Source organism: Filicampus tigris, chromosome 19 (genome assembly GCF_054856515.1).
Source record: "Filicampus tigris isolate MCC_2025a chromosome 19, RoL_Ftig_1.0, whole genome shotgun sequence".
NCBI lineage: Eukaryota > Metazoa > Chordata > Actinopteri > Syngnathiformes > Syngnathidae > Filicampus > Filicampus tigris.
In genome coordinates this window covers 498,953-520,835 of record NC_141235.1, presented here as the reverse complement: position 1 = coordinate 520,835, position 21,883 = coordinate 498,953, and the positions used below count along the sequence as shown (strand labels likewise).

The 21,883-nt window shown below is 52.5% G+C and overlaps 3 protein-coding genes and 1 long non-coding RNA gene across 12 annotated transcripts; 2 read left to right on the top strand and 2 right to left on the bottom strand.

Annotated features, from left to right (window-relative positions):
- Positions 1 to 15: 15 nt before the first annotated feature.
- chmp6b (charged multivesicular body protein 6b) lies at positions 16 to 4,379 on the top strand. Of its 2 annotated transcripts, none has more exons than XM_086017289.1 (8): positions 16 to 283; positions 2,002 to 2,111; positions 2,295 to 2,382; positions 2,552 to 2,638; positions 3,153 to 3,218; positions 3,441 to 3,521; positions 3,616 to 3,688; positions 3,990 to 4,379. In XM_086017289.1, the coding sequence occupies exons 1-8, from the start codon at positions 257 to 259 to the stop codon at positions 4,031 to 4,033; spliced, it is 576 nt and encodes a 191-aa protein (XP_085873415.1). In that variant the 5' UTR covers positions 16 to 256; the 3' UTR covers positions 4,034 to 4,379. The 2 variants fall into 2 exon arrangements, with proteins under 2 accessions (XP_085873415.1, XP_085873414.1); XM_086017288.1 differs by lacking the exon at positions 16 to 283 and adding an exon at positions 1,018 to 1,264.
- On the bottom strand, positions 3,409 to 7,526 carry LOC147128710 (uncharacterized). Its single transcript, XR_015082662.1, has 3 exons — positions 7,311 to 7,526; positions 5,634 to 5,798; positions 3,409 to 3,709 (listed from the first exon to the last, which is right to left on the bottom strand). It is a non-coding gene; the product is annotated as an uncharacterized LOC147128710 (long non-coding RNA).
- baiap2b (BAR/IMD domain containing adaptor protein 2b) lies at positions 5,069 to 18,849 on the top strand. 8 transcript variants are annotated; one of them, XM_086017281.1, is made up of 14 exons: positions 5,069 to 5,915; positions 9,156 to 9,231; positions 11,117 to 11,203; positions 12,746 to 12,757; positions 13,001 to 13,062; positions 13,909 to 13,980; positions 14,056 to 14,193; positions 15,302 to 15,391; positions 15,574 to 15,712; positions 15,961 to 16,174; positions 16,243 to 16,323; positions 16,788 to 16,962; positions 17,734 to 17,777; positions 18,113 to 18,849. In XM_086017281.1, the coding sequence occupies exons 1-14, from the start codon at positions 5,868 to 5,870 to the stop codon at positions 18,144 to 18,146; spliced, it is 1,272 nt and encodes a 423-aa protein (XP_085873407.1). In that variant the 5' UTR covers positions 5,069 to 5,867; the 3' UTR covers positions 18,147 to 18,849. The 8 variants fall into 8 exon arrangements, with proteins under 8 accessions (XP_085873407.1, XP_085873406.1, XP_085873408.1 ...); XM_086017280.1 differs by having other exon boundaries at positions 15,299 to 15,391; XM_086017277.1 differs by lacking the exon at positions 5,069 to 5,915 and adding an exon at positions 5,925 to 8,884.
- Positions 18,617 to 21,248, bottom strand: LOC147128708 (E3 ubiquitin-protein ligase TRIM35-like). Its single transcript, XM_086017284.1, has one exon. The coding sequence runs from the start codon at positions 21,145 to 21,147 to the stop codon at positions 19,768 to 19,770; it is 1,380 nt and encodes a 459-aa protein (XP_085873410.1). The 5' UTR covers positions 21,148 to 21,248; the 3' UTR covers positions 18,617 to 19,767.
- Between the last annotated feature and the right edge of the window lie 635 nt (positions 21,249 to 21,883).

Here is a 21,883-nt window from a genome sequence, read left to right as displayed (position 1 = left end):
TCCCAACACGACAAGGGGTGAGGGACGCGCAGTGGGTCGAAGTCAGGGGTGTCCAGCTCTGGTCCTCAAGGGCCGAGGGTGTCCTGCCTCTTTTCCAGCTCTCCTTGCTGCAACGCTTCATCGGGTGCGTTGCAGCAGGGATCGATGGAAAACAGGCAGGATTCCGGCCCTTGAGGACCGAGTTTGGACACCCCTGGTCTAAGTGATCCATATTGGCGACTTCAATCAAACTTCTATATCAACAGTTACTAAAAATATGGTGAATCGACAAAGCATCATGACAGTAAGTAAATAATTGCTTATTTCGACAACACTGACTGTAAAGCATTATATTCACATAATATGCCTGTCTTGTCATCTTCAATGTATTCGAATAAGATGTAAATAAGCCACAAGAAAGCCGCGCATTGGACTGTTTCTGGTAGTGTGCTAACGTTTGAGCTAGTATTGCAAAATGGTCCGTGTCTCTTTTGGTCATTGGATGTTACGTTGGAAACAAGATACTAAAAATTGAAAAACGACTCGTTATTTGATTTTCCTTTTAATATCAAAATTGAAATACAGCTTGATTTTCTAGTTTGGTGTCTGGAACGAGTAAGAAAATGTCTAATAACAGTTTGATGTTGAATTTTTAACTCTAATAATGGATGGACGAAAATAGAATATATCACGAGACACAAATGGAAATACGGCTCATATATTGATGTGTGGAGTAAGTTCTTCTTCTTTTTCTGCTGCTGCTTCTTCGTCGTCTTGTTTTTGGCGGGTTACATGTACTTGGAACATATCGCCACCTATTGGACAGGAGATCTCAAAGGCATTTGGCAAGCAATGTTATCCTATGATGTTACCGTAGGTCAAAGAATGTCTACGACTGTACGGTATGAGAAGGCTCAATTCAAATGGAAAGAAAAGCGTGTTTGACAAATTCTGCAACGATTCTTCAACCAACAACAACAACAACAACAACAACGCGAACTGCGTCTAAACTTGGTTGTTGTAGTTCTAGTCTCGCGCGGCCTCACTCACACTTCCGGGTGTGGGTGTGGCCACCTTAGCGGAAGTTAGCCTGCTAGCTAGGCAGCAGTTGCTGCCTTGTAGCTAATTTGCTTTCTGTGGAGCCGGCGTAGCATAAAAAAATCATCGTTTGCTGGACGCTGATATTGTTGGCCGCTTGTTGCGGCTGTGATGCTTTGTCACGATGGGGAATGTGTTTGCCAAAAAGAAGCAGAGTCGAGTGACGGAACAAGACAAGGCCGTTTTGGTAAAGTCATGGCTGTGGCCGAACCCGTTTTGGAAACTCTTGACTTTAGACTCCTTCCTTACTCATCACGCGTACAGGAGTCCTTTCACCGTACTTTTTTGACACGTTTCAACGTTTTAGCTGTTACCTTTCAATTCGGCGACATGTGTTCGAACATTTGTGTGGTTTTCTTGTGCCAAATGTCTCATGTGTTCGATTTGTGCTCGCTGTTGTTTTCCGGAGATGTATGTCAAAGATCAAATGATGTGCACGTCTCCAACAACATCTTTCAAAGTACAGTGATAGAAGTGTCATTTCCCCTGTGGTAAATAATCATCAAGTTAGACATTTGTAAACTCGATGAAAATGCACCAAATTGTTGTCCGGCCCTAATACTAAGTCGCAGGTTTTGTGTGATCTTTTGTGAAATCCAAATTTCAGACTTTGACTACGCCGTCACTATCGTATTTCAACAAAGGTTTTCATTGGAAGGCTTGCTAAACACAGAACTGTCAACATACAATAATGGTGTTATTTTAGATTCATTTCAAAGTAACAGGAGTTAACTAGACAATTTCCACTCAAGAGAGTTTAGCACTTGCAACATGCATAGAAAAGAACAATTGAAGAGTTGAGAATGAACGTGCGCAGCATACGTTGTTAAAAGATGTTGTAAGGGATATAGGAATATATCACAAAAGAGCTATATTTCCACTTTATACAGAGACGTTTCATGAGAACGTTTTGCGCCGTTGCAGCAACTGAAACAGCAACGAGATAAACTGAGGCAGTACCAGAAGAAGATCGGCCTGCAACTGGAGAAGGAGCGACTTTTAGCCAAGCAGCTGCTCAAAAGTGGCAGGAAAGAGTAAGTAAGCCCCGCTGGGAAAAGCGCACAGACAACACCGACCGAGACCGACTGCATTCGATGAATTGTGCCGCAAGTTGCGAGTACGCAAATCGGCAATCGTGCAGCACAACGCCGACCGCCTAAGATGACAAAAACATGCGACATTTCAACGGCGAACATTTTTTCCTTTGTCGTGTGCAGCAAGGCGCTGCTCCTGCTGAAGAAGAAGCGCTATCAGGATCAGCTGCTGGACAAGACGGATAACCAGATCAGCAACCTGGAGCGTATGGTAGGTCGGCCCCCGCCTGGCGTCTCGGCCCCCGCCTGGCGTCTCGGCCCCCGCCTGGCGTCTCGGCCCCCGCCTGGCGTCTCGGCCCCCGCCTGGCGTCTCGGCCCCCGCCTGGCGTGACGCTTGCTTGGCCTCACCGGTGGTCTGTCTTGTCTCGCCAATGTTTCAGGTTCAGGACCTGGAGTTTGCCCAGATTGAGAAGAAGGTCATCGACGGCCTCCGAGTGGGAAACGAATGTCTGAAGAAAATGCACGAGGTGGGTGGTGGTGGGCTGTTCAGGAACATTTAACTCACTTGTTGATTTCAAAGTCAAGGTTCCAGTTAAACTGAAGAAAATGCTCAAGTCAGCGAGATAAAAGTGCTCAGAAAATCCAAACATTCCCGTGGTGCAAGTTTCAAAAATTCCTCCCCAAATTGTCCAATGCAGCTAGAAGTGCGACAAGCAATCGACAACGAGTAACTGATGGTTATTTTTTATCATGGTCTCATCGTTTCGAGAAGACGTCATTGACTAGAAGTGTCCATTTCAGCCACTGGCGAGTCAATATTGCGAGACTGCCGACTGACGAGACTGGCCAACGGCAAGAAAAGCTCGTGGAGTCGATTCGGGCTGACTTGGCTGCGGAGTCCCGTGGCTCCCGTTTCTCTGCTTGATAATAAATGTGCTTTGACGCCGTATGAAATGTACTTTGATGCTGTGCTTTGACGGCACCTGTTTTTTGTTTACTGCTAAAATTGCAAAGCGCTTTGAGCTTCTTCTGCCTTCCCAGGTGATGTCCATCGAAGAAGTTGAGCGCATCTTGGATGAGACGCAGGACGCCGTGGAGTACCAAAGGGTGAGCGAGCTGACGCCGCCCGTACGCACGCCGTCACGCGTCCGCTCATGTTTCTCACATGCGTTTTGTCTTTTCCCACCAAAATTGCTTCATTCAAATCATGTATGTATCTGGTTTTTTTTCAGCTGTTGAAAAAAACTGGGTGACTTATTTGTCAATACGGGATTAAAAAATACATGCGAGGCAAGTGATCTGACACTTTTTTTGCGTGTGTAATTTCAGCAAATTGACGAGATGTTGTCAGGCTCGTTGTCTCAAGAGGATGAAGACGCCGTTCTGGCTGAGCTGGAGGCCATCACTCAGGTGCTTCATCTTCTTCACCCTCATCATCGTCACGGGCTTATTATGATGCCGATCGTGCATCCGCTTCACTTTTTTTTCCGGCGACTTCTTGCAGGGGGACGTGCTGCTTCCCGACGTCCCCTCGCAGCAACTCCCGGACGTGCCGGAGGCCGGCGAGGACAAAGCAGGTTTGTCATGGCCGCCATCTCCTGGAATGACATCGCAACAAAGATTCTCGAATCGAGACAGGGCTAAAATGTTTTGAATTATGCAAATATGTTTTGTAGTGATTAGGAATGCAGTTGGTAATCATTCACTCAGTCCTGACCCCTGAATCAGCATGTCCACATTTTTTATATCATCAACTATGTAGGTGACTCGAGGGCTGAAACAATTTTGGATTTTATGGGCATCGTACGTTTGTTATAAATCAGGAATTTGATGGCTTGCTCGTTTGTAACACGTGACTCGTTCGTGTCTCTCCTTTAGCGACAGAACGTCCGAGAAAGAAGGCAGAAATGTTGGCCGCATGAAGATGGGGGATGACCTTCTAACAACCTTCAATGACCTTCAGCATCTCCACAACCTCGAGCGACGAGGTTTTTCCATGAACGCCTGTTGCGCTCGCCGATCCGGAACCACAAAATTGTTCGATAACTTCACTGTGTCGCAGGGCACACGTGTATGTGAACAGAACATTTTTTTGTTTGTTTTCGGGTTTTTTTTTTAAACTTCAAAACCTTTTGAATGGGATGTGGCGCCAGTTGTAAAAGAAGTGGACTAGAAGATGGCCGTTAATGGAAGCATTTTCAAAAATGTTCAACCGGTGTGAGAAGCTCCTTGGCGTGGATCTTTTTCACAATAAAATGCGCTTTCTAAGCTTGCTGTTGTTTGTTTTGACCATCAGCGGGCGGAACTCGGTTGTTGTTGTTTTTTTTTTTTTTTGCATTTATACCATAGTCTTGATGCACAACTCAAGGTCCATGTACTAGTAGCTCTTTGTCGTACAAGAAAATGTGCACTAGTGGGTTACTGAATAAACATTTATTTGATAACCTTGAGAAGGAGGACACTATCTGCATGACACGTGCCTACTAATTGGAGCAATAGTTTACTAGTAAGGTAGGTAGGTGTGTGCTAGCTAGCGAGCACGTCAACGAGCGCGCAGTTTTGCGGCAGTTTTGCGGCACTGTCACCTTTACACCGCACGCACCACAAGAGCGAGTACATGCTCAAACAACTTTGCATACTAGTAGCAGGCAGATGGCTACTTAATGGTCAACTTCTTTGCTTGTGATCAGCAACAGCAACTACTAGTGCTGCTACTGACATAGCAGCTAGATGGCACAGTACTAGTAGTACAAGTTGCCTGCCGTTCGGGCTCGCGAGGACATGTCCTATTAGTGTGCTCAAGGTGTACTTGTAGTCTCGGCCACAAGGGCGCGGTATAGGTCCGTTTCCAGTTTTTCTTTTTTGAGTGGTGATGAATGGAGCGACTGAGCTGAGTGGGTCCACGCCACGCGCGCGTCGGAGTGGGCGGTGCGTGGCGTGGACCCACTCAGCTCAGTCGCTCCATTCATTCCACCGACGCCAATGCGCATGAATCACGCGCGTGGTTGTGGAGGTGCGTTAGCGAGCGAGCGTGCGCGCCTCTGCGTCCTTCAGGTCACCTTCAACCTTTTTCGGCTTTGGCGCCTTTTTGCCGGCCTTGTTTGAGTTGTTGGCCCGTGACGTCCGCGCCAGGTCGAACCAATCGGGCGTTTGCTTTCTTTAACGCTGACTTGTGCAACGCTGTCCGCTGGAGTGTTTGTGTGCGTGTTTGTTTCGCGTGTCTTTCAGTCTTTGTGCGTGTCGTCACGTGAGTTTTTTTCTACGTGTTTGTCACTGTGCCCGTGTGTGTGCGTTGCACAAAAGTCGCTAGGAAGCTCCGTCATAATGCCCGAGATCCAAAGTGAGGATGCTCCGTCCATTCTCAACTGTCGAGGCCAAAGGGCCCGGTGACGCAGTGCAGTGGGCGTGGCCAGCGAGGCCGTGCAAAAAAAAAAAAAAATAAATAAAAAATCTGGACCCGCAACTTCCTCGCCGCGCTTTCCGCGACTCGAAATCCGAACAGGCGTTGGAACGTTAACGAACTTGTTTGATTTGAGCTGTGGGAGTGGCTCGGCCCCGTCCGTTACGTCATCAGCGCCGGTCCCCTCTCCCTGAGTCCGCGAAGGCGGAGCCGTCCGCCTCTGCATGCGACGCACGCGTGCAGCCGCGCACGCGTGGGTTCGCCGGTGCGTCGTCGGCGGGACTTTCCTATAAAAGAGCACAACGGCACACCAGCTGAATTCCCGCCACACGTCCGCGCCGAGTCACGCCACCAACATGTCCAGAACCGACGAGGTCCACCGGATCACCGAGAACGTCTACAAGGTAACACGCACGCACACTTGATTTATGATGATCGATGACTGATCAACTCTATTTTACACCCTTTTTCCCCACGCCTTGCGCACGTTTTATTTGGGTGGATTGTTCGAAGCATATTTTACAGGATTGTCCCTCCTAATCTAATTCATCATGTGCGTTGTCTTCATGTGAGCTCCAGGAGCTCTTTGCCAGTGGTGACAGTTTGTGTTTATGTGTGACGTGGCTCTCCTTGCCCACTTGCCAGGGCATTGCAATACCTTAAATGCACTCTTTGTCTTTTTTGTTGTTGTTGTTGTTGTTGTTGTTTGAGGGTGCAGTCTATGCGCTGGGAATAATGTTCAACTCGGGTGCAGCAGACTTAACTAGTGCACCGCTGTCAAACCCAGGGCATGGGGGCCAAATGCGGCCGGCCACGTCATTCCTCCGGCCCACAAAAGTAAATCAAATGCGCGTATGTCCGGTTTCCTGCTAAATGGATTCGTTTCTTCATTTGGCCAGAAAGTGTCCAGCAAAATTGGATTTTTTACAAATGTTATCCCCCCCATGCCCCAACAAATCCCTTCCTTAACATGACAGTTAAATACTTCAATATTTGTTTATTATTTGGCATGACTTCTAATTTCAAATTCAATTTGTTGCAAAAACAATGAACAGCAATATAATGGCGTGGCAATTGTGTTGATGGGATGAGGTGAAAAAGAGAAAAATAGAGAGCTAATGTCGCCCCCCCCCCACACCCCCAGAAAAAAATGGCAAATGGTCAGCTGATTTTTGCTGCTTTTTTCTCTCTGTGTTAAAGTTAATCAAATACTAAAAGACAAAGTATTGCTGTTATAGGTGTTAAGGGACCCCACATAAGTTATTTTATTCACCATGTAGTATTTTAATGAATCGTCGCAATGAATTGTACACTGCCAAGCAAGTAACCGGCTTGCAAAAATAGGTGGCGGGCGGTCGGAGCCTCGTGGAGCCAAAGTGTGTGAAAATGATTGTGGCAGCAATTTGGCAGCTCAGGTGAGCGCCTCCCGGTTGAAGGTCAAATTGGCAGCGCATGCAAACATCTCAGCTGGCGTCCGTCCTGCCACCTGCAGCGGCGGCAGCGGCGGCGGCGGCGGCGGCGGCCTGCCCGCCTGCCGCGTTTGCATCCAGCTTACTATTCACTCGTGGAGGTCCAAAGCAACAAGCGCTTCTGGCTACTTTGACACATGCTTCTCAAGTATTTGGGGCCGAGTGGGTGTTTTTTTTTTTTGTTGCATTTGTTTTTGGAGACCCGTTGGAGTGCCACGCGTCTGGCCGAAGTCACGACACTCTCGAGCTCGCTGGCCGGCAGAGCGCTGAGAAGATGCAAAGGTGCACATTTTCACATGACGCGTGCGTGTGCGACGTGTGGAGGCTCACCCACTGAGTCGTGACGATGATGATGATGATGATGATGATGGCAGCGTGTTGGGAGTTGCGTGCATGCGTTGGTGGAGGTTGTGTTGTTGTTGTTGTTGTGACAGAAAGACAAACACCATCTGTGCTCCCTTGCAGTGCCAGTCGGAATCCCGGTATGCTGCAGCCCCCCCCCCCCCTAGCACGCACACGCGCACACACACTGCCGAGTACACTTCAGTGTTGACCTAGCTTTGGAAAGATAAAAACTAAAAGTCGTATAACCGTTGAGCCAACACCCCTGTAAAGACCCCCCCCCCCCCTCCTGCCGCACCCCCACCGTTTTGCGATGGCACCACTTGGCTGTGCAGCAATTTCCAGGCCAACAAAATGCCAACCCGCTGCTCTTTATGTAAGCGCTGACTCATCACACACACGCGCGCACGTATGCATGCACACACACATGACATCACCCCCCCCCACACACACACACAAGCCCCACCCCCCACGTCTTTATGTAACAAAAGATTCCCGCACACATGCGTTTGTGTTCACCTTGCGTGCCAGCAGAAGGCCTTTGCTTCCGCTCAGCGCGACAAGAAGCACAAGCGGATTTCTGCCGAGGCACCTCCATCCACCCCGAGTCCAAGAGCTGAAATAGGAACGAGTACGACAGCTCCAACTAACACCGCTCCACTTGCTTGTTGAGGTTCTCCCCGCGCTGAGGAGGAGCAACATTTCCTAGTCTAGACTGTCCGGACTGTTTTCTAGTCTACACCTAGCCCAGGATCCAAGACGGCAATTGGACGTAGTCGTCGTAGTAGGTCTAGAAAGAGGACTTGCTTGAGTACCAGGACTAGACCTGCGGCTGAACTCCATCCAGGACTAGAATGAAGTCTGTCTTCAGTACAGCGTTCAGATTCAATTGAGGTGTGGAACGACAGTGCGCTGCAAAAAAACGGCACGTTGAACCCACTCCGTTTGATTTGCTCAAGCGGCGGCACGAACCGAAAGCACCCGGATCCAAACACATTTGAAAAGTCCACTCCGCAAGCTTATTTGCAGCAAGCACTTGAGCAAATGAATGGAGTCAATTCAACACGCCGTTTTTCCATGTAGATGTAAGAACAGGACTAGCACAAGTACCGCTCTAGGATCTAGACTTCAACCTAGACTAGGTCCGGCCCTAGAATTCGACCTAGATGCGGCGGTAGTGTAAAAATAGCCCTTGCCCAAGTCATATCACGAAGCTCTACAGTTAGACTAGGACTATAGCGTCGCATGCGCGGCTCGATTCAGATCCTAGGTGCAGGGCTAGGTCTAATAATAGGACTAATCCAAGTACTAGCCTAGTACAAGGACTAAACTCCTTATGACTCGACGATGATACAACTAGTATAGCAAAATATTTTGGAGTCCCATCGGGCTAGGACGAAATGTGCGTGGGACGCTGCAGCAGCCGCCAAAAAGAGGGAAAAAAAGTGCGTTGCGGCGGCGGCGCCGGCGGCGGCGGCGACGGGGCCCGGATTGCTGACACTTCAGTCAAGTTGGTCGGTCGGTCACCTTTGAACGAGTCCAAGGCGCCTGCAGTTGAACTGGCAAGTCACATGACCTGTGAGGTCACACCGCCATCAACAACAACAACAACCGCCCGCAGAAAAATCATTAGCAGCTGCAGCGGGTGATTGGTCAAGGTCGGGCACACGCACGACTCCTCCCACTGTGCGTGCGTGCGTGCGCCAATGTGGCCCAGTAAAGCCGCATGTGAGATTTTGTTGCGGGTCGTTCCCACTGAAAGAGTGAGTGAGTGAGTGAGTGAGTGAGTGAGTGAGTGAGTAACTAACGCCGCCACGCGTGTTCTCGCCGCAGTCCATCATGGAGCAGTTCAACCCGTGCCTGAGGAACTTCGTGGCCATGGGCAAAAGCTACGAGAAGGCGCTGACCAGTGAGTTCCGCCTTCACACACGCCGCCTCACAATGCTTGCCGTCCGTCCGTCCGTCCGTCCGTCCGTGCGTCCGTCCGTCTTGGGCCGTCCGACGCCTTTGTCTGCCCCGTCACTCCATCGGCCTCTTTTCATGTCACGCATGCGCCATCACTCGGCCTGCTTCCGCGTTTTGTGACGAGCGCAAAAGGACGGTGACGGACGAAGCGTGTCAACATATTTACAAGTGTGCAAATGAAGACTCAAAGGGTCACAAATGCTTTCCCTCCAAGACAACTTGATGAAGAAGTAGTTAGGGGCCCGGCAAATCTCGGCGCGGGGTTTTGTGTGTTTGTTTGGAATGTTTGTGTGGAAAGGCAGTGTATGGACCTCATATATATATGTGTGTGTGTGTGTGTGTGTGTGTGTGCGCGCTCAGGTGTATTTAGAGTACCGCATGCGCACTGAGGACGTAAAGCGCGCACACGCCAGCAAGTAGGACAGGCGTCGTCGCGAGGATTGGGAAACGGGAGCAGGGAAGCGTGGAATGAAAAGTCGGCCTTCGGCGAGGGCGCCGACTCGGGGCGCGTCGCCACGCCGGCGCTCGTCACAACTGAAGGCGGGACGCTTTCGTATTCGACGTGGACCGGCCGCTCGAGTTTGCCGTTAGCATCGATAGCATCGATCGGATTGAGCTTTCACGATGAAGGCATCCGCCCATCTCGCCCAGCTCGTCCGTCAAATCCAGCTTTGAAAAGCGCCGCAGTGACTGACGGCCGCCAGACGACGGCGCCGTTGCATCACTTTGGATTTGAGATCAGCATAGCTTTTGAGTAGATGAGAAAGATTCGGCTTGAATCTTGAAGACGTCGGAAGTCGCACAAGTTGAAACACTTGACCCGCCAACGCTGTCTGAATACGGCCGTTTCTTTTATGTCGCTTGATCAGTAAGACTGCAAAGAGTTTTTGTGTAAATGTCTCCCGTACTGAAAGGGTCAACATGTTTAAAGTTGGAGGTTTTTGATGATTTCACACCCTTGCCGACTTTTGCCAATTTCACGTCTTGCAAAAGGCTAAAAAATGCCAAATTCTGTGGGTTGCGCAATTTGCAGCCTTCGAAGCGTGCGGCCGCGAGTGCAGAAGGAAATGATCCCGCCTCCTGAGCAACGTAGAGCCGTTGCACTCGTGCCCTTCCGCAAGCTTGCTGGCGCTCACGACGCGGCGGACCAGGCTCACCTTTGTCCGTCGCCACATCTCGGCCGCATCTTGCTGTTTTTCCTGCGTTTGTGACATTAATCTTCTTTTGTAAATCCGTGGGTCTCGCGCTCCTCCGAGCTGCCGCCCCGTCGCCCGTCACGGCTCATGTTTTCATGGCGTTCTTTGGGAACCTCGAAAGGAGCTTTGGATATGTTTGTTCCCAATTTCGCTTGGCGCTTTTTCCGCTTGCTGGGCCAGCCGCAAACATCGCGACGCCGAGCATCTCGTCGCCGTGTCCAGCCGCACGTCCGTCTTGATGGCGTTTTTGCGCAGAATGACAACAGTTTTATTCCAAAAACGAGGTCATTCCAAGAACCAAGTCGAGGAGGACAAACTGCAAATTGTACACAGTGAAAAAGTCCACAAAAAGTCTACAGATGCACTCTAACAACAGTTGGGGTAAAAAAAAAGAAGAAAAAGGACTGATCCACTATTTGGGTCAATTTGACCCAGATTTCTGTTTTGGGTTTTTTTCTCTCAAAAATGGGCAGTTTTGTATAAAACAACTCCCAAATTTGGGCTGTTTTGTACAAAACAACGCAAGAAGGTGGGTCAAATTGACCCAATTTGTATAGCCTACGAGGACGGCAGTAGATGGACGTGCGGCTGGAGATGACGGATGTGGACTTTCCTCATGTTGCGTGTTTGCAGGTGTCACGTCCGCGGCAAAGGGTTACTTCCACGCTCTGGTGCGGATGGGCGAGGTGGCCAGCGACGGCCAAGGCGCCAAGGAGCTCGGTGAGTCCTTGTGCCGCAAGGAGTAGGCGCACCACACACGCCGGCCGGCCGGCCGATGCTCTTTATCCTCTGCGTCGCATGACAATTAGCATTGGAGGGCTGCAACTGAACAGTATTTTCAGAAACAGTTCACCAACATTTTGTCAGTTCGTGGTTGAATCCCATCAAAAAAAACCCCCAACATTTCCACTCCTTTATTGATTCGACATTGTCAGTGCAGAAAATAAAACAACAAACAAATTGATTCACGATTCACTTCCTGCTTTGGTCTGTAACGTCGGTCAGAAAATTGGGAAAAAATGTTGATGATTGTTTTCCAAAGTAAAAGCAGATGTTTGCAAACGTCTTAAATGCAGAAGTTGGACACGAACAAGCTCTCCAATCACGTGATGGATTATCAAAAGAATTTCAGTGGACGTGATCATTGATGATTTGAACTCATCGATGATCAAATTCATCAATGAACTGTTGCACCTCTATAGGACCGACTTTATGAGTCACGACCAGTAGTAGTATAGCGCCCCTGGGTGGCCAAAGGGGGAACACCGGAAGGGGCAGCGCCGTCAATTCAATGGCCGCATGAAATCGGGACGCTTGAATTCTTGACACTCGATTTATGACCCGACGTTTTTACGCAGTTCTTTTCTTTCTATTCTTTTTTGCTCTTTTTTGAATGATGGCATTTGCATTCTTTTGAATGGGGAAAGCCATCACATCGAATTGGGAGCGCGTACGTGCGCGCTCCGTTCAGTGTTGTCATGCGCGATGCTGACTGAGCGAAGGCGAACGGCGTCCGTCCCACTCGTTCCCGCCTCCTCGTCCTCGTTGTCTTCGGCGCGTCTGCCTTGGCCCCCGCTCGCTTTGCTGCTGGGAGAGCACGTCGGACGCTAAAAATAGGCGAGCGGCGCTCCTCGGGAGGAGGAGGAGGAGGAGGAGGAGGAGGAGGAAGATGGCTGACGCCGCCGCCGTTTGTCTTCCGCCGGGCCGACCAAATATGGTCGCGTGGGGAAGGGAAGGCAAGGCGGGAAGCTCCCGCAGTTCCGCTTGCCCTGGTTGACCATATAAGGAGGCGCTCGTTACCTCACTTTCCAAGGACGCACGCGTCAAAAAGGCTGGCCGCGAGGCATTCAGATGGCAGGAACAGGAACAGGAACAGGAATAGAGCCGCTGCCCGTCATCTTGCCGCGTTGGCTCCCACATTTACGCCTCTTGCTGACTGAGACCCTTTCAGGGGGGGGGGGGTCTGTGTTTCAGTCATGTTTGCAAGTGCAAAATATGCAGAAATGTGCGAGATCATTTCAGTTGTGCGTGTGAGAGCATTGGAGTGGAGTTAATGAGAGCGACAGGATGTCGTCGGCTCGTGCGAGCGACATGAAACCGTGAAGGTGGCATGAAAAGTGGCTCATGTGCTCGCACGCCAGCTCCGCTTCCTGGTCGGTGTCGTCACGTCTCTTTCGTGTCAACTGCGGAGACCAAAGTGTGGGCCAAAAACTCCTTTTCTAAAAACCTGTCTTGTGTTTTTGCAACACGCCGCATATTCAGAAGAAACAGCATGTAGGTAACGCACGCAGGCACGCACACGCATGTGTCATGCAGGCGCATTTTGTCCCTTTGCCATCATTCTTCCTGATTTTCTCACCTTCCATCCTCGTCTTCATCTCGCTTCCGCTCACCCTCGTCCACATCGTCATCCTCTCGCCCTCTCCCTGCATCGGTTCCTCGTCGCCGCCGTCCGCCGCCATCTTGCGCCGCGCGCCAAACCTTGCCCGCACCTGATGGCCTTCTTGCGCTCCGCAGGGGAGGTCCTGTTCCAGATGGCCGAAGTGCACCGCCGCATCCAGATCCAGCTGGAGGAGATGGTGAGCGCCGCGTGCTCAGCCCCGACAAGCACACAGAGAAGCGCGGCGGCGGCGGCGGCCGACCGGTGACGAAAGGGCAGCGAAATGCGCAGCTGGCCTTTCAGCACCGGGGCAGGATTTGCCCTTTGCGTTCCAGCTGCACGATCGATTGGAGCGTCGAGCCGGCGTTCGACTTCCGAGACGAGATGAGGCCGAGCGCCGGCAGGTGGCCGACGGCCGCGCGGACGATCGGCTCGCCCAAATGGACGAGCCGGTCCGGTCGCGGCCAGCGAAAGAAAGTCGGCCGATCGGCCGGCAAAAGTGGAGATGAGGGGCGGCTGCCGTCTGCACTCGTTTGGCCTTCTGCGCAAAGTTCAGCACCATCATGTTGAGCTCATATTTGGCCCCTGCCAAATTTCAAATTCCGCATTTTCTCGTCTTCTCAAATGATCTTCCGCTCGTTGAAAACACGATGAAGAATCCCGATTCCAATTGGCTCCGGGGCCGTCGGGTTCATTTTGGCCGTAATCGTGGCGGTCAGGGTGTCGAGCCAGCGTTCGGTTTCAGATTTGGGTTTCAAGACCAGGGCTGAGGTTTCGAGCCGAGCTTCGCATTTCAAAGCAAGCTTAGGCCTTGGACATATGCCCGGTTAGTGGAGGCTTTCAAGCTTCGCGTTGCCCGAAGCTCCGCCTTGGGGTGAAATTGGCGTGTGTGAAAAGGTTTGAATTGGAAGAAAACGTAAAGGTTCCAAAGGTAGGACTTTAAATGTGCATACATTCCACTTTGTATGAGGGGGCTCTTTGGCTCGCTCGCCGTTCGCGACGTGGGCATAACTGAGCGAGGCTGCCTTTTTGGCTTTGTTTCCAGCTGAAGTCGTTCCACAACGAGCTGCTGACCGAGCTGGAGAAGAAAGTGCAGATGGACGCCCGCTACCTCAACGTAAGCGCCGGCCCGCGTTTGGCGACGCCCCGTTTGCGCCGGCCGCCGACCGCCGCTCTGTTCCCCCCCCCGCAGGCGGCGCTCAAGAAGTACCAGACGGAGCACAGGGGCAAAGGGGAGAGTTTGGAAAAGTGCCAGAACGAGCTCAAGAAGCTGCGGCGCAAAAGTCAGAGCGGAAAGACGCCCGCCAAGTACGGCGACAAGGCCGCGCAGGTCGGTGGCGGCCGCCGTCGTGTCATCGCTCCACAAATTGTCCAAATTTGTCCCAGGCGTTCATGTGCCGCAACGTGTAAAAACTCTCCGAAGCTCAAAGGCTCCAGGTGAGTTCATTTCACGGAAACAACAAACCAGCGAGAGCGGCAGCGAGAGCGGCAGCGAGAGCGGCAGCGAGAGCGGCAGCGAGAGCGGCAGCGAGAGCGGCAGCGAGAGCAGCAGCGGCAGCGGCGTCAAAGTGTTTTGTGGCCATTTTGCGTCGCTGCTAAAAGGTCAAAAGGGACGATTTGCTACGATGCGATGCGATGCATGGATGCCGCCATTTTCGAGTGCAAGCGTTCCATTTGTCAAGTCAAAACTGAGTTTCTGATTTCAGTCATTTTTTCTGCGGCGCGCCTTACCTCGGATGCCTGCAAATTCCCGCTTGAATGTGCTAATGAGCGTGCAAATGAGGCCGAGCGTGTTGCAAAGGCCGCCTGCCTTATATAAAACGGCGTGCGTGCGTGCCTGCGTGCGTGCGTGCGTGCGTGCCTGCGTGCGTGCGTGCCTGCGTGGGCCCTGAGTGGCGGCGTCTTGCACTGGAGCGCCACTCAGCGTTACGTGACACGCTTCCTGTTGTGTAAGGCCGTCCATTTTTTTCCTAAATTCTTCATCCGCCTCTCCGTGTCAGTCCGTGATTGCTTTCAAACGATCGCTTCGGTGCCAAATCGAGGGTTTGACGTTTGGCGTGGGCTCTGCAATTAGGGTTTCAAAAGAAGGTTAGGGTTTCGCGAGGCTTCGGACATGGGGGGGGTGGCTTTCCAATGAAGCCTTCCAGGCTGCGATAGGCTTGCAAACGACAAGTTTTCACACCGCGAACGTCCCGGTGGGCTCCAGAGTTGAAAACGCCACAAAACTTTGCTGACCTACTTTGCCAGCGCGGGTGGGCGGCAGACAGGAAGTACACAAAGTCACGATGTAACGCTCGAGTGTTTCCTGATCTGGGGAAGACCGCGTTGTCACGGTCACCAGTCTGGCGGAAAATCCTCCGAGTTTGTGTGCTTGCGCCTCGGAGCTTTGAACCAAACGTTTTGAACCAAACGTTTTGCTTTCACTGTCACCCCAGCAGATGAGCGGCGCCGCGCCGGAGGCGGGCCCCAAAACACTGGGCGGACCCCCGCAGCTGGCGGCGCTCCGAAGCGCCGGCGGCGGACCGCAGGTGCTGCTGACTTCCCTCACTACAAACGGCACGCTTGATTAGGGACAGGAACTAACGAGCCGCTTGTTAGTTAGTTAGTGAGCGTCCCTAATCAAGTCCCCCGCGAGTGCATTGCCTCCGGATTTGTCCCACGTAAGTTGGCGAGGAGGAAAGTTGAACGCGTTTGTCACGTGTGGCCGCAGAGGCTGATGGAAGGCGGCGCCGAACACTACCAGCGGTGGCCCGAGTCCAAAGCGGCCGCCGCGCCCCAAGGCGAGACGGCCTACTCCAACACGCTGCCCGTGCGCAAGGCGGCGCCCGCCAAGAGCAAGACCTCGCTCGGTAAGTCGCCGCTGGCTTCCTCCCGCTGCGCAAAAGTCGCCAGGCGGCACCAAAACACGGCGCCCGCCGCTGAAACGGCTCACGTGGCGCCACTTAAATGGCAGGTGACGTGTGGCCAAAATGCCATGCCGTCACGTAGCAGACATGCGTGTGACCTGCGTTTTGCTTTGTGGCCTGCGTTTTGCTTTGTGGCCTGCGTTTTGCTTTGTGACCTGCGTTTTCCTTTTTGACCTGCGTTTTGCGCGCAGCCTCGCCTCGCACGCTGCCGCGCGCCAGCTCGATGGCGGCGGGCCTGGAGAAGAAGGAGCGCGGCGGGCGGACGGCGCGGGTGCGGGCCCTCTTCTCGCACGCCGCCGGCGACAACGGCACGCTGCTCAGCTTCCAGCAAGGCGACGCCGTCACGCTGCTGGTGCCCGAGGCCCGCGACGGTTGGCACTACGGCGAGAACGAGAAGACGCACATGTGAGTGCCCGAGCCCGAGCCCGAGCCCGAGCCGCGCCGACCTGACGCCGACCTCTTGTGCTCCTCAGGCGGGGCTGGTTCCCCTTCTCGTACACGCGCGTCATCTCGGAGGACGACGGTGACGCCGACGCACGACTTCCTGCTCACAGGTATGGTGGCCTGATTGTGCTTTGATTTTTCAAAGTGTCTCCAAACACTGGAAAAACATTTGGGTCAAAAAGAAGCCCATTTGGGTCAGAAACTGAGCCATCCGCTAATTGGGTTCATGTGACCCACCTGGGTGGTTTCTTTTGGACAAAACAGTCCAATTTGTGAGATTTGTTTTGGACAAAACGACCCTTTTTTTTTTTCTGGGTCTTTTTCTGCAGAAGCCAAAAAGTTGGCTCAAATCCACCCAAGTTGTGGTTGGTGGCCATTTGTGGCCATTTGGATTCTTTTCGTGGGTCTTTTGCCATTTATACACATGAAGAATTTCCCCTCAGCACAGAGAAAAGCTTCACGTCGGAAAAGTGCAATCGGTTGTCACCCAAATGAAAGTCTTGTGTCTTTCTTGATTTTGGATGCTTTTCATATGCGGCGCGCGTTTGTTGTCATGTGACACGTATGTGTGCAGCCTCCATCCTTGGAGGAGCAGCAGCACGGGAAACCTTCTGGACCGGGACGCCGGCGGAGTCGCCGCCGCCGCCGCCGCCGCCGCCACGGCCGCCGTCACCTTCGCCGACTACCGGGCCCACCCGCTGGCCGGCCGGCCACGCCCCTACAGTGTCACCATGCCGGCCTTCTCGCAGGTGCGCCCGACGCACACTCACGCTTGTCATGGGAGAACCTTTGCAATCCGGCGGCAGTCTTGTCACGTGATGTCACAGAGGCCAAAGTAGCCCAGCTGCAAATGCAAAGACAAGTCAGCGCGAGTCTCGGCGACCAATCGGAGCTTAAAGCGCTCGGCTAACGGCTTGACTTGAGTTTGTCCCTCTGCAGTTACATAAAGCCATGGAGGGGGGGCGGGGGGGTGTCGGTGTTTGTATCAGGCGCGTAGGAGAGCGCAGTGACACACGTCAGCGGTTGACAAAGGCGCTTATGCAACTTAAGCGCCCACACTTGAACGCTTGCTAACACCCGCGGGCGGAATTTGATTTGATTTGTGAGTGCTTGAGGTGGGCCGCAGCTCGAGCGGATGCGCGCTGGTCCACGCGGCCTTTTCGGCTCGGAAAGGTGGACGGCAAGATTTTGCCTAAAAAAGCAGCCTCGATTAGCCTCTTGATTTTATTGAGGCTCAAGCCTGCGAGGGGTCCGCCCCTACTTTCCTAATATGGCCGCACACAGCAAGAACGTTCTGTTGAGCGGCATCTCAGTGGGAGACCCCCGGCCTGAATTTCTGATATGATGCTAAGCACCCTTTAAGGGAAAAAGTCAAGAATGTCACCCCAATTTCGGTCTGAGTGGTGCTCGTTGCTTTTTGCTGCCCCCCGGTGGCGAGTGGCGTGACTGCAGACTGAGCGTTCGTCGGCGTTGACCCGACTGCTGACATGTCTTTTCCCGGGTTGCGTTTGTGCGTGCAGGCGGCAGCGGACGAGTACGAGCCGGCGTCCCGCTTCGCCGGCAGGTGAGCAACTTTCCTTTTTTAATGTCAAGTCAGCGCTTGAGCTCCGCCTCCACATTCCATTTCTTCTTACTTTGACCTCATCTGCGACTGAGCTGCTTTCCGGCCGCCCAAAGTTGCATTGATTCATTTAGCCACTGACGGATGCATCTTATTCACGGTCTTTTCCAATCTTGCTCTTGCCTTTTTTCTCATTTTTTCTTGATTGGTGGGCCGATTTGTCTTGTGAGCACCTTTTCTTTTGTCGTCCTTTTGGTCTTTGTGTCTGTCAACAGTAGGAAAGGTGCCGCACAAACAGAGACCGATTCACTCATCGACCTTTATTTCCTCTCGTGCAGTGCCTCCGAAGTCAAACTCATTTCCACGGTGTGAGAACGCTGGGACAGAGCGACGGAGCTGCTGATGGGCAACGGCCGTGCGCCCACCCGGGAGCGCTCGCGGCAGCGCTCCGTGTAAAGTGCAAGTCTTTCATACACGTGCTGAATTTCAAAATGTCAGCAACGATCCCAATCATCCTAATGGAGGTGTACTTGTTGATGGACATGGCGAGTGGCTGCGTCTCAGTGGCATTTCCGCACACGTACACGCGCGGGATGTCCCGAATTGACATGTTTGTCTTGCGCGAGCGAGCACTTTTGTTTACGGTGATGATATTCCCGCACCGTGATGGATGACATTCTCACATGGATGTTTGTCACGATGATGTTTCATGATCCTGTTTAATGACATTACGATGAACCTTGACATCATGGACGCCACTTATTATTGACATGATGATGTACAGTATATTTATTGACATGATGATGTATAGCTGCAATAACAAGTATTACGAGGACTCGGCATGAGTGGTTACACGCAAATCTAATATTTATTCAATGACTTCTATTTATCTCTTCAGCAGTTGAAGGCGGCAACACCCGCAAAAGGCGGACGGCGGGCCTTTTCATTTCAAAGATGTGTACGGAGCAAATGCATGCTTTGAAGGCAAAGCCAAAACAACAAAAACATGTACCGCCGAGCAGCTGACTTCAGCTTCAACAAATATATCATCAATAAAAAAAGGCAAATGTATTGATCCCGAGCAATCGTTGCAGTCTGTCGATCAAAAGAAGCGATGACGTGCGTGCTCAAGCTTTTTTTTTTTTGTTTCCTCTTGGAGAGACGCGAGGCTGCCCTAATCAGAGCCCGGGATGGGACGGCATGAGCGGAGGAAGAGGCCGGGGCCGAGATATGTGGCGGAAACGGGAAGTGATCTCATTTCCCCCTCCTCTGAGGAAAAAGGTCAGGGGGTCAAGGCCAGATGAAAAGGGGCGTCCGTTTTGAACTTGGGGAGGGGCCACACGATTATTTCCATCGAGTCCACTCTGACGCAAGCCGCGCGTGTGACAATCGACAATCGTCTGAAAAGGACGAGAAACAAACAAAGCGTTCTCCTTGCATCCAGGCCTGCTTGCCGTCAGCATGAACAAACTTGACCAGTTCGACTCAAGCGTATCGTTCAAACGTTCTCTTTGAATTGCGCCGACTCTGCCATGCAGAGAGAAGCGCAAGTGCAGTTGCTTGGGATGGAGAGTGTGCGCCACCGTTGCACACAACAAAATCTCGTCTTGGAAAACAAAGTCAAAAGCTGGCGCCATCGACATTGTGCAAACAAAATAACAACACGCGCACACACACACGCACAAGTGTACGGATCATTGATATCCCAGCAGTTCATTTTTGATCCGATGGCGTTTTGTCAAACCGCGGTATCAGTCAAAACGATCTTGCGGCATTTGTCGAACGTACAGGTCCATTTATGCCAAGTCAAACGTCCTTTTGGGAGAAGCGCATGGCATCCGATTTCTTTCGATTCATGTCCTCGAAAGTGCTGCTCGCTAGCTCGCTGGCGGGCTCGCTAGCTCGCTGGCTCGCTAGCTCGCTGGCTCGCTAGCTCGCTGGCTCGCTAGCTCGCTGGCTCGCTAGCTCGCTGGCTGCAGGTGACTGACTTCCATCACGGACTTTGAGTCGTGACGGCAGGTGAAAGCGCAATTATTCTCAGAGGGCTTCTGTCCATGGTGTAAAAGTACGGGCATATTTTCACGTTAGCGGACAAAGTTGGCAAAGCAGAATGTTTCCTGCCTTTGTAAATTTCCCTCCTTGTAAGCGGGTCGGAGAAGGAAAAATATCTTTTGTCGGTGTCCACGCGAACTCGGAGCCTGCGCAGTTTCACCGATGGATCCCACGATTGTGACGAAGGCAGCTTGTATTTGCCCTCGCAAAATCCGACGCTCTTGAGCCGCATGCCGCCCGGCAAAGCGGGGTCCCCCCACGCCACCCCCACTTGCCAGTCCTCGTTGTCCCCCACCTCCACGTCCCACACGTGCGTCCCCGCGGCCAAGGCGCAGCCCAGCACAACGTTCCACTTGAACCTCTCGGGATTCTTCGGCCGCTGCCGCCAGACGTCTAAAGCGACGGCGGTCAGGTCTTCGGACAGTCGGAGTCTCGGAGCGGCCGTGTTTGGGTCCAGGATGACGGGGGCGTAGGAGACGGCCTCCTTGATTCGCTGCCACACGCTGAACTTGAGGTTGCCCACGTGCTTGGCTCGGTCCAGCAGAGCCGCTCGGAGCAGCTCGGGCTTCCAGGGCAGCACTTGGATACCGCCCGCCGCCTCCTGGTACTTGTTGATGAAGGAGACGTGGTCGGACGTCAGCAGCTCCTCTGCGCTTCTGATGGCCTCGGCCAGAGCGGCCACGTCCCTGTCCAGAGCCTCCATCTTCTGCCTCATCAGGCGACTCCTCGCCTGCTCGTCCTTCTTGACGGCAGACAGCCTGGACTCCTCCTCGATCGACAGCAAGCGGCGAAGCTCCTCAAAATCCTTCTTAATTTTGCTCTCCGCCTGCTCGGCCTGGGCCTTGATGTGGGCCGCTTGCTCGTGGCACTCGTCTCGGACCACGCTGTAGTCTTGCAGTTTGGTCTTTGCCTCCCGCAAGCCTTCCAGCAGTTTCTCTCTGCGGCCTCGCACAACTTCGTCCAGGGGACGCACATTGTGGCCCGCGTGGATTTTTGCGTGCCTGCAGATGAGGCACACGGGCGCCTGGTGGTCCAAGCAGAAGAGTTTCAGTTTCTCCTTGTGCGTGACGCAGATGTCGTCCGACGAGGGCGAGGCTGGCGAAAAGGCCTCGCGCGCGCTCCTCAGTGCCAAGTTTGAAATGATGTCCATCGAGTTACACCTTTCGCAACAAACCGGACACAGTCGCTCTCCTTTCTGCTCCCAGCACCGGCGCAGACACGCGCGACAGACGTTGTGACTGCACGGCAGGCTGACCGGATCTTCAAAGACGTTGAAGCAGGTGGGACAGCGGAGATCCTCCGCGGCTGGGCTCGACGTCATCCTTGCGAAAAGAGCGGCCGGCGTTCGCTTCGAGCCCGGTTCCGTCCGAGAGCGGCAGCCTCTCAGCTTTGTTCGGTGACAATCAGGTGTGTTCGTGTTTTCTGAAAGACGCCGCCCTGCAAGAATGATGGCCAAGCAGACATTCAGGTTGTTCCGGTTGTCAGACGTAGCATGCTTTTCAACAGACTTGCCGGTCCGTCTCAGCGCCTACGTTTCCGGAGAGGCCGCCGTGCAGGATTGGATTGGTAATGGAAATGAACCTCTACGACATGTTGGTTAGATCAAGATTTTATTCTCATCCCATGTTGATGTCAAAGAAGTCCCCCAAAATGCCGCACTGGCGCTCCCCCGCTGTCGTATCTGTCTTCTTCTTAGGAGCAGTATAAAGGTTAGCCCAAGACTCCTTAGTCCTTTGTTCTCCTCCCAAAAGGCATGGGGGGGGGGGGGGGGCTAAGGCGCCCCTCCGTGTCCCCCCCCCCAGGGCCAAATGGTCAACCACGAGCGCGCTTCTCTCTCTTTATTCTCCTGGGAATGATCTGATTTCAACCAGAAAAGTGTTTGACAGTATGTCCATAGGTGCCGTTGCGAATCCTTCCTTTGAGGATCCAGCACGACGACCAACTGAGCCCATCATTTGATCAGCACCCACTCTTCATAGAATGATGTGAAATGATAAAGAGAACTAATAAAATATCAACGTTGGTTTATATTCAAATATACTTCGAGGGCATTCATT

What these genes read in the sequence shown, in the direction of transcription:
- LOC147128708 (XM_086017284.1), bottom strand. Translation starts at nt 21,147, where the DNA reads ATGACGTCGAGCCCAGCCGCGGAGGATCTCCGCTGTCCCACCTGCTTC.
- chmp6b (XM_086017288.1), top strand. Translation starts at nt 1,202, where the DNA reads ATGGGGAATGTGTTTGCCAAAAAGAAGCAGAGTCGAGTGACGGAACAA. An exon ending in CTCAAAAGTGGCAGGAAAGA is followed by an intron (nt 2,112 to 2,294) that starts GTAAGTAAGCCC and finishes TGTCGTGTGCAG; the next exon opens with CAAGGCGCTGCTCCTGCTGA. An exon ending in AGCTGGAGGCCATCACTCAG is followed by an intron (nt 3,522 to 3,615) that starts GTGCTTCATCTT and finishes GACTTCTTGCAG; the next exon opens with GGGGACGTGCTGCTTCCCGA.
- baiap2b (XM_086017276.1), top strand. Translation starts at nt 8,723, where the DNA reads ATGTGCGTGGGACGCTGCAGCAGCCGCCAAAAAGAGGGAAAAAAAGTG. An exon ending in TGGACGCCCGCTACCTCAAC is followed by an intron (nt 13,981 to 14,055) that starts GTAAGCGCCGGC and finishes CCCCCCCCGCAG; the next exon opens with GCGGCGCTCAAGAAGTACCA. An exon ending in GCGTCCCGCTTCGCCGGCAG is followed by an intron (nt 17,778 to 18,112) that starts GTGAGCAACTTT and finishes CCTCTCGTGCAG; the next exon opens with TGCCTCCGAAGTCAAACTCA.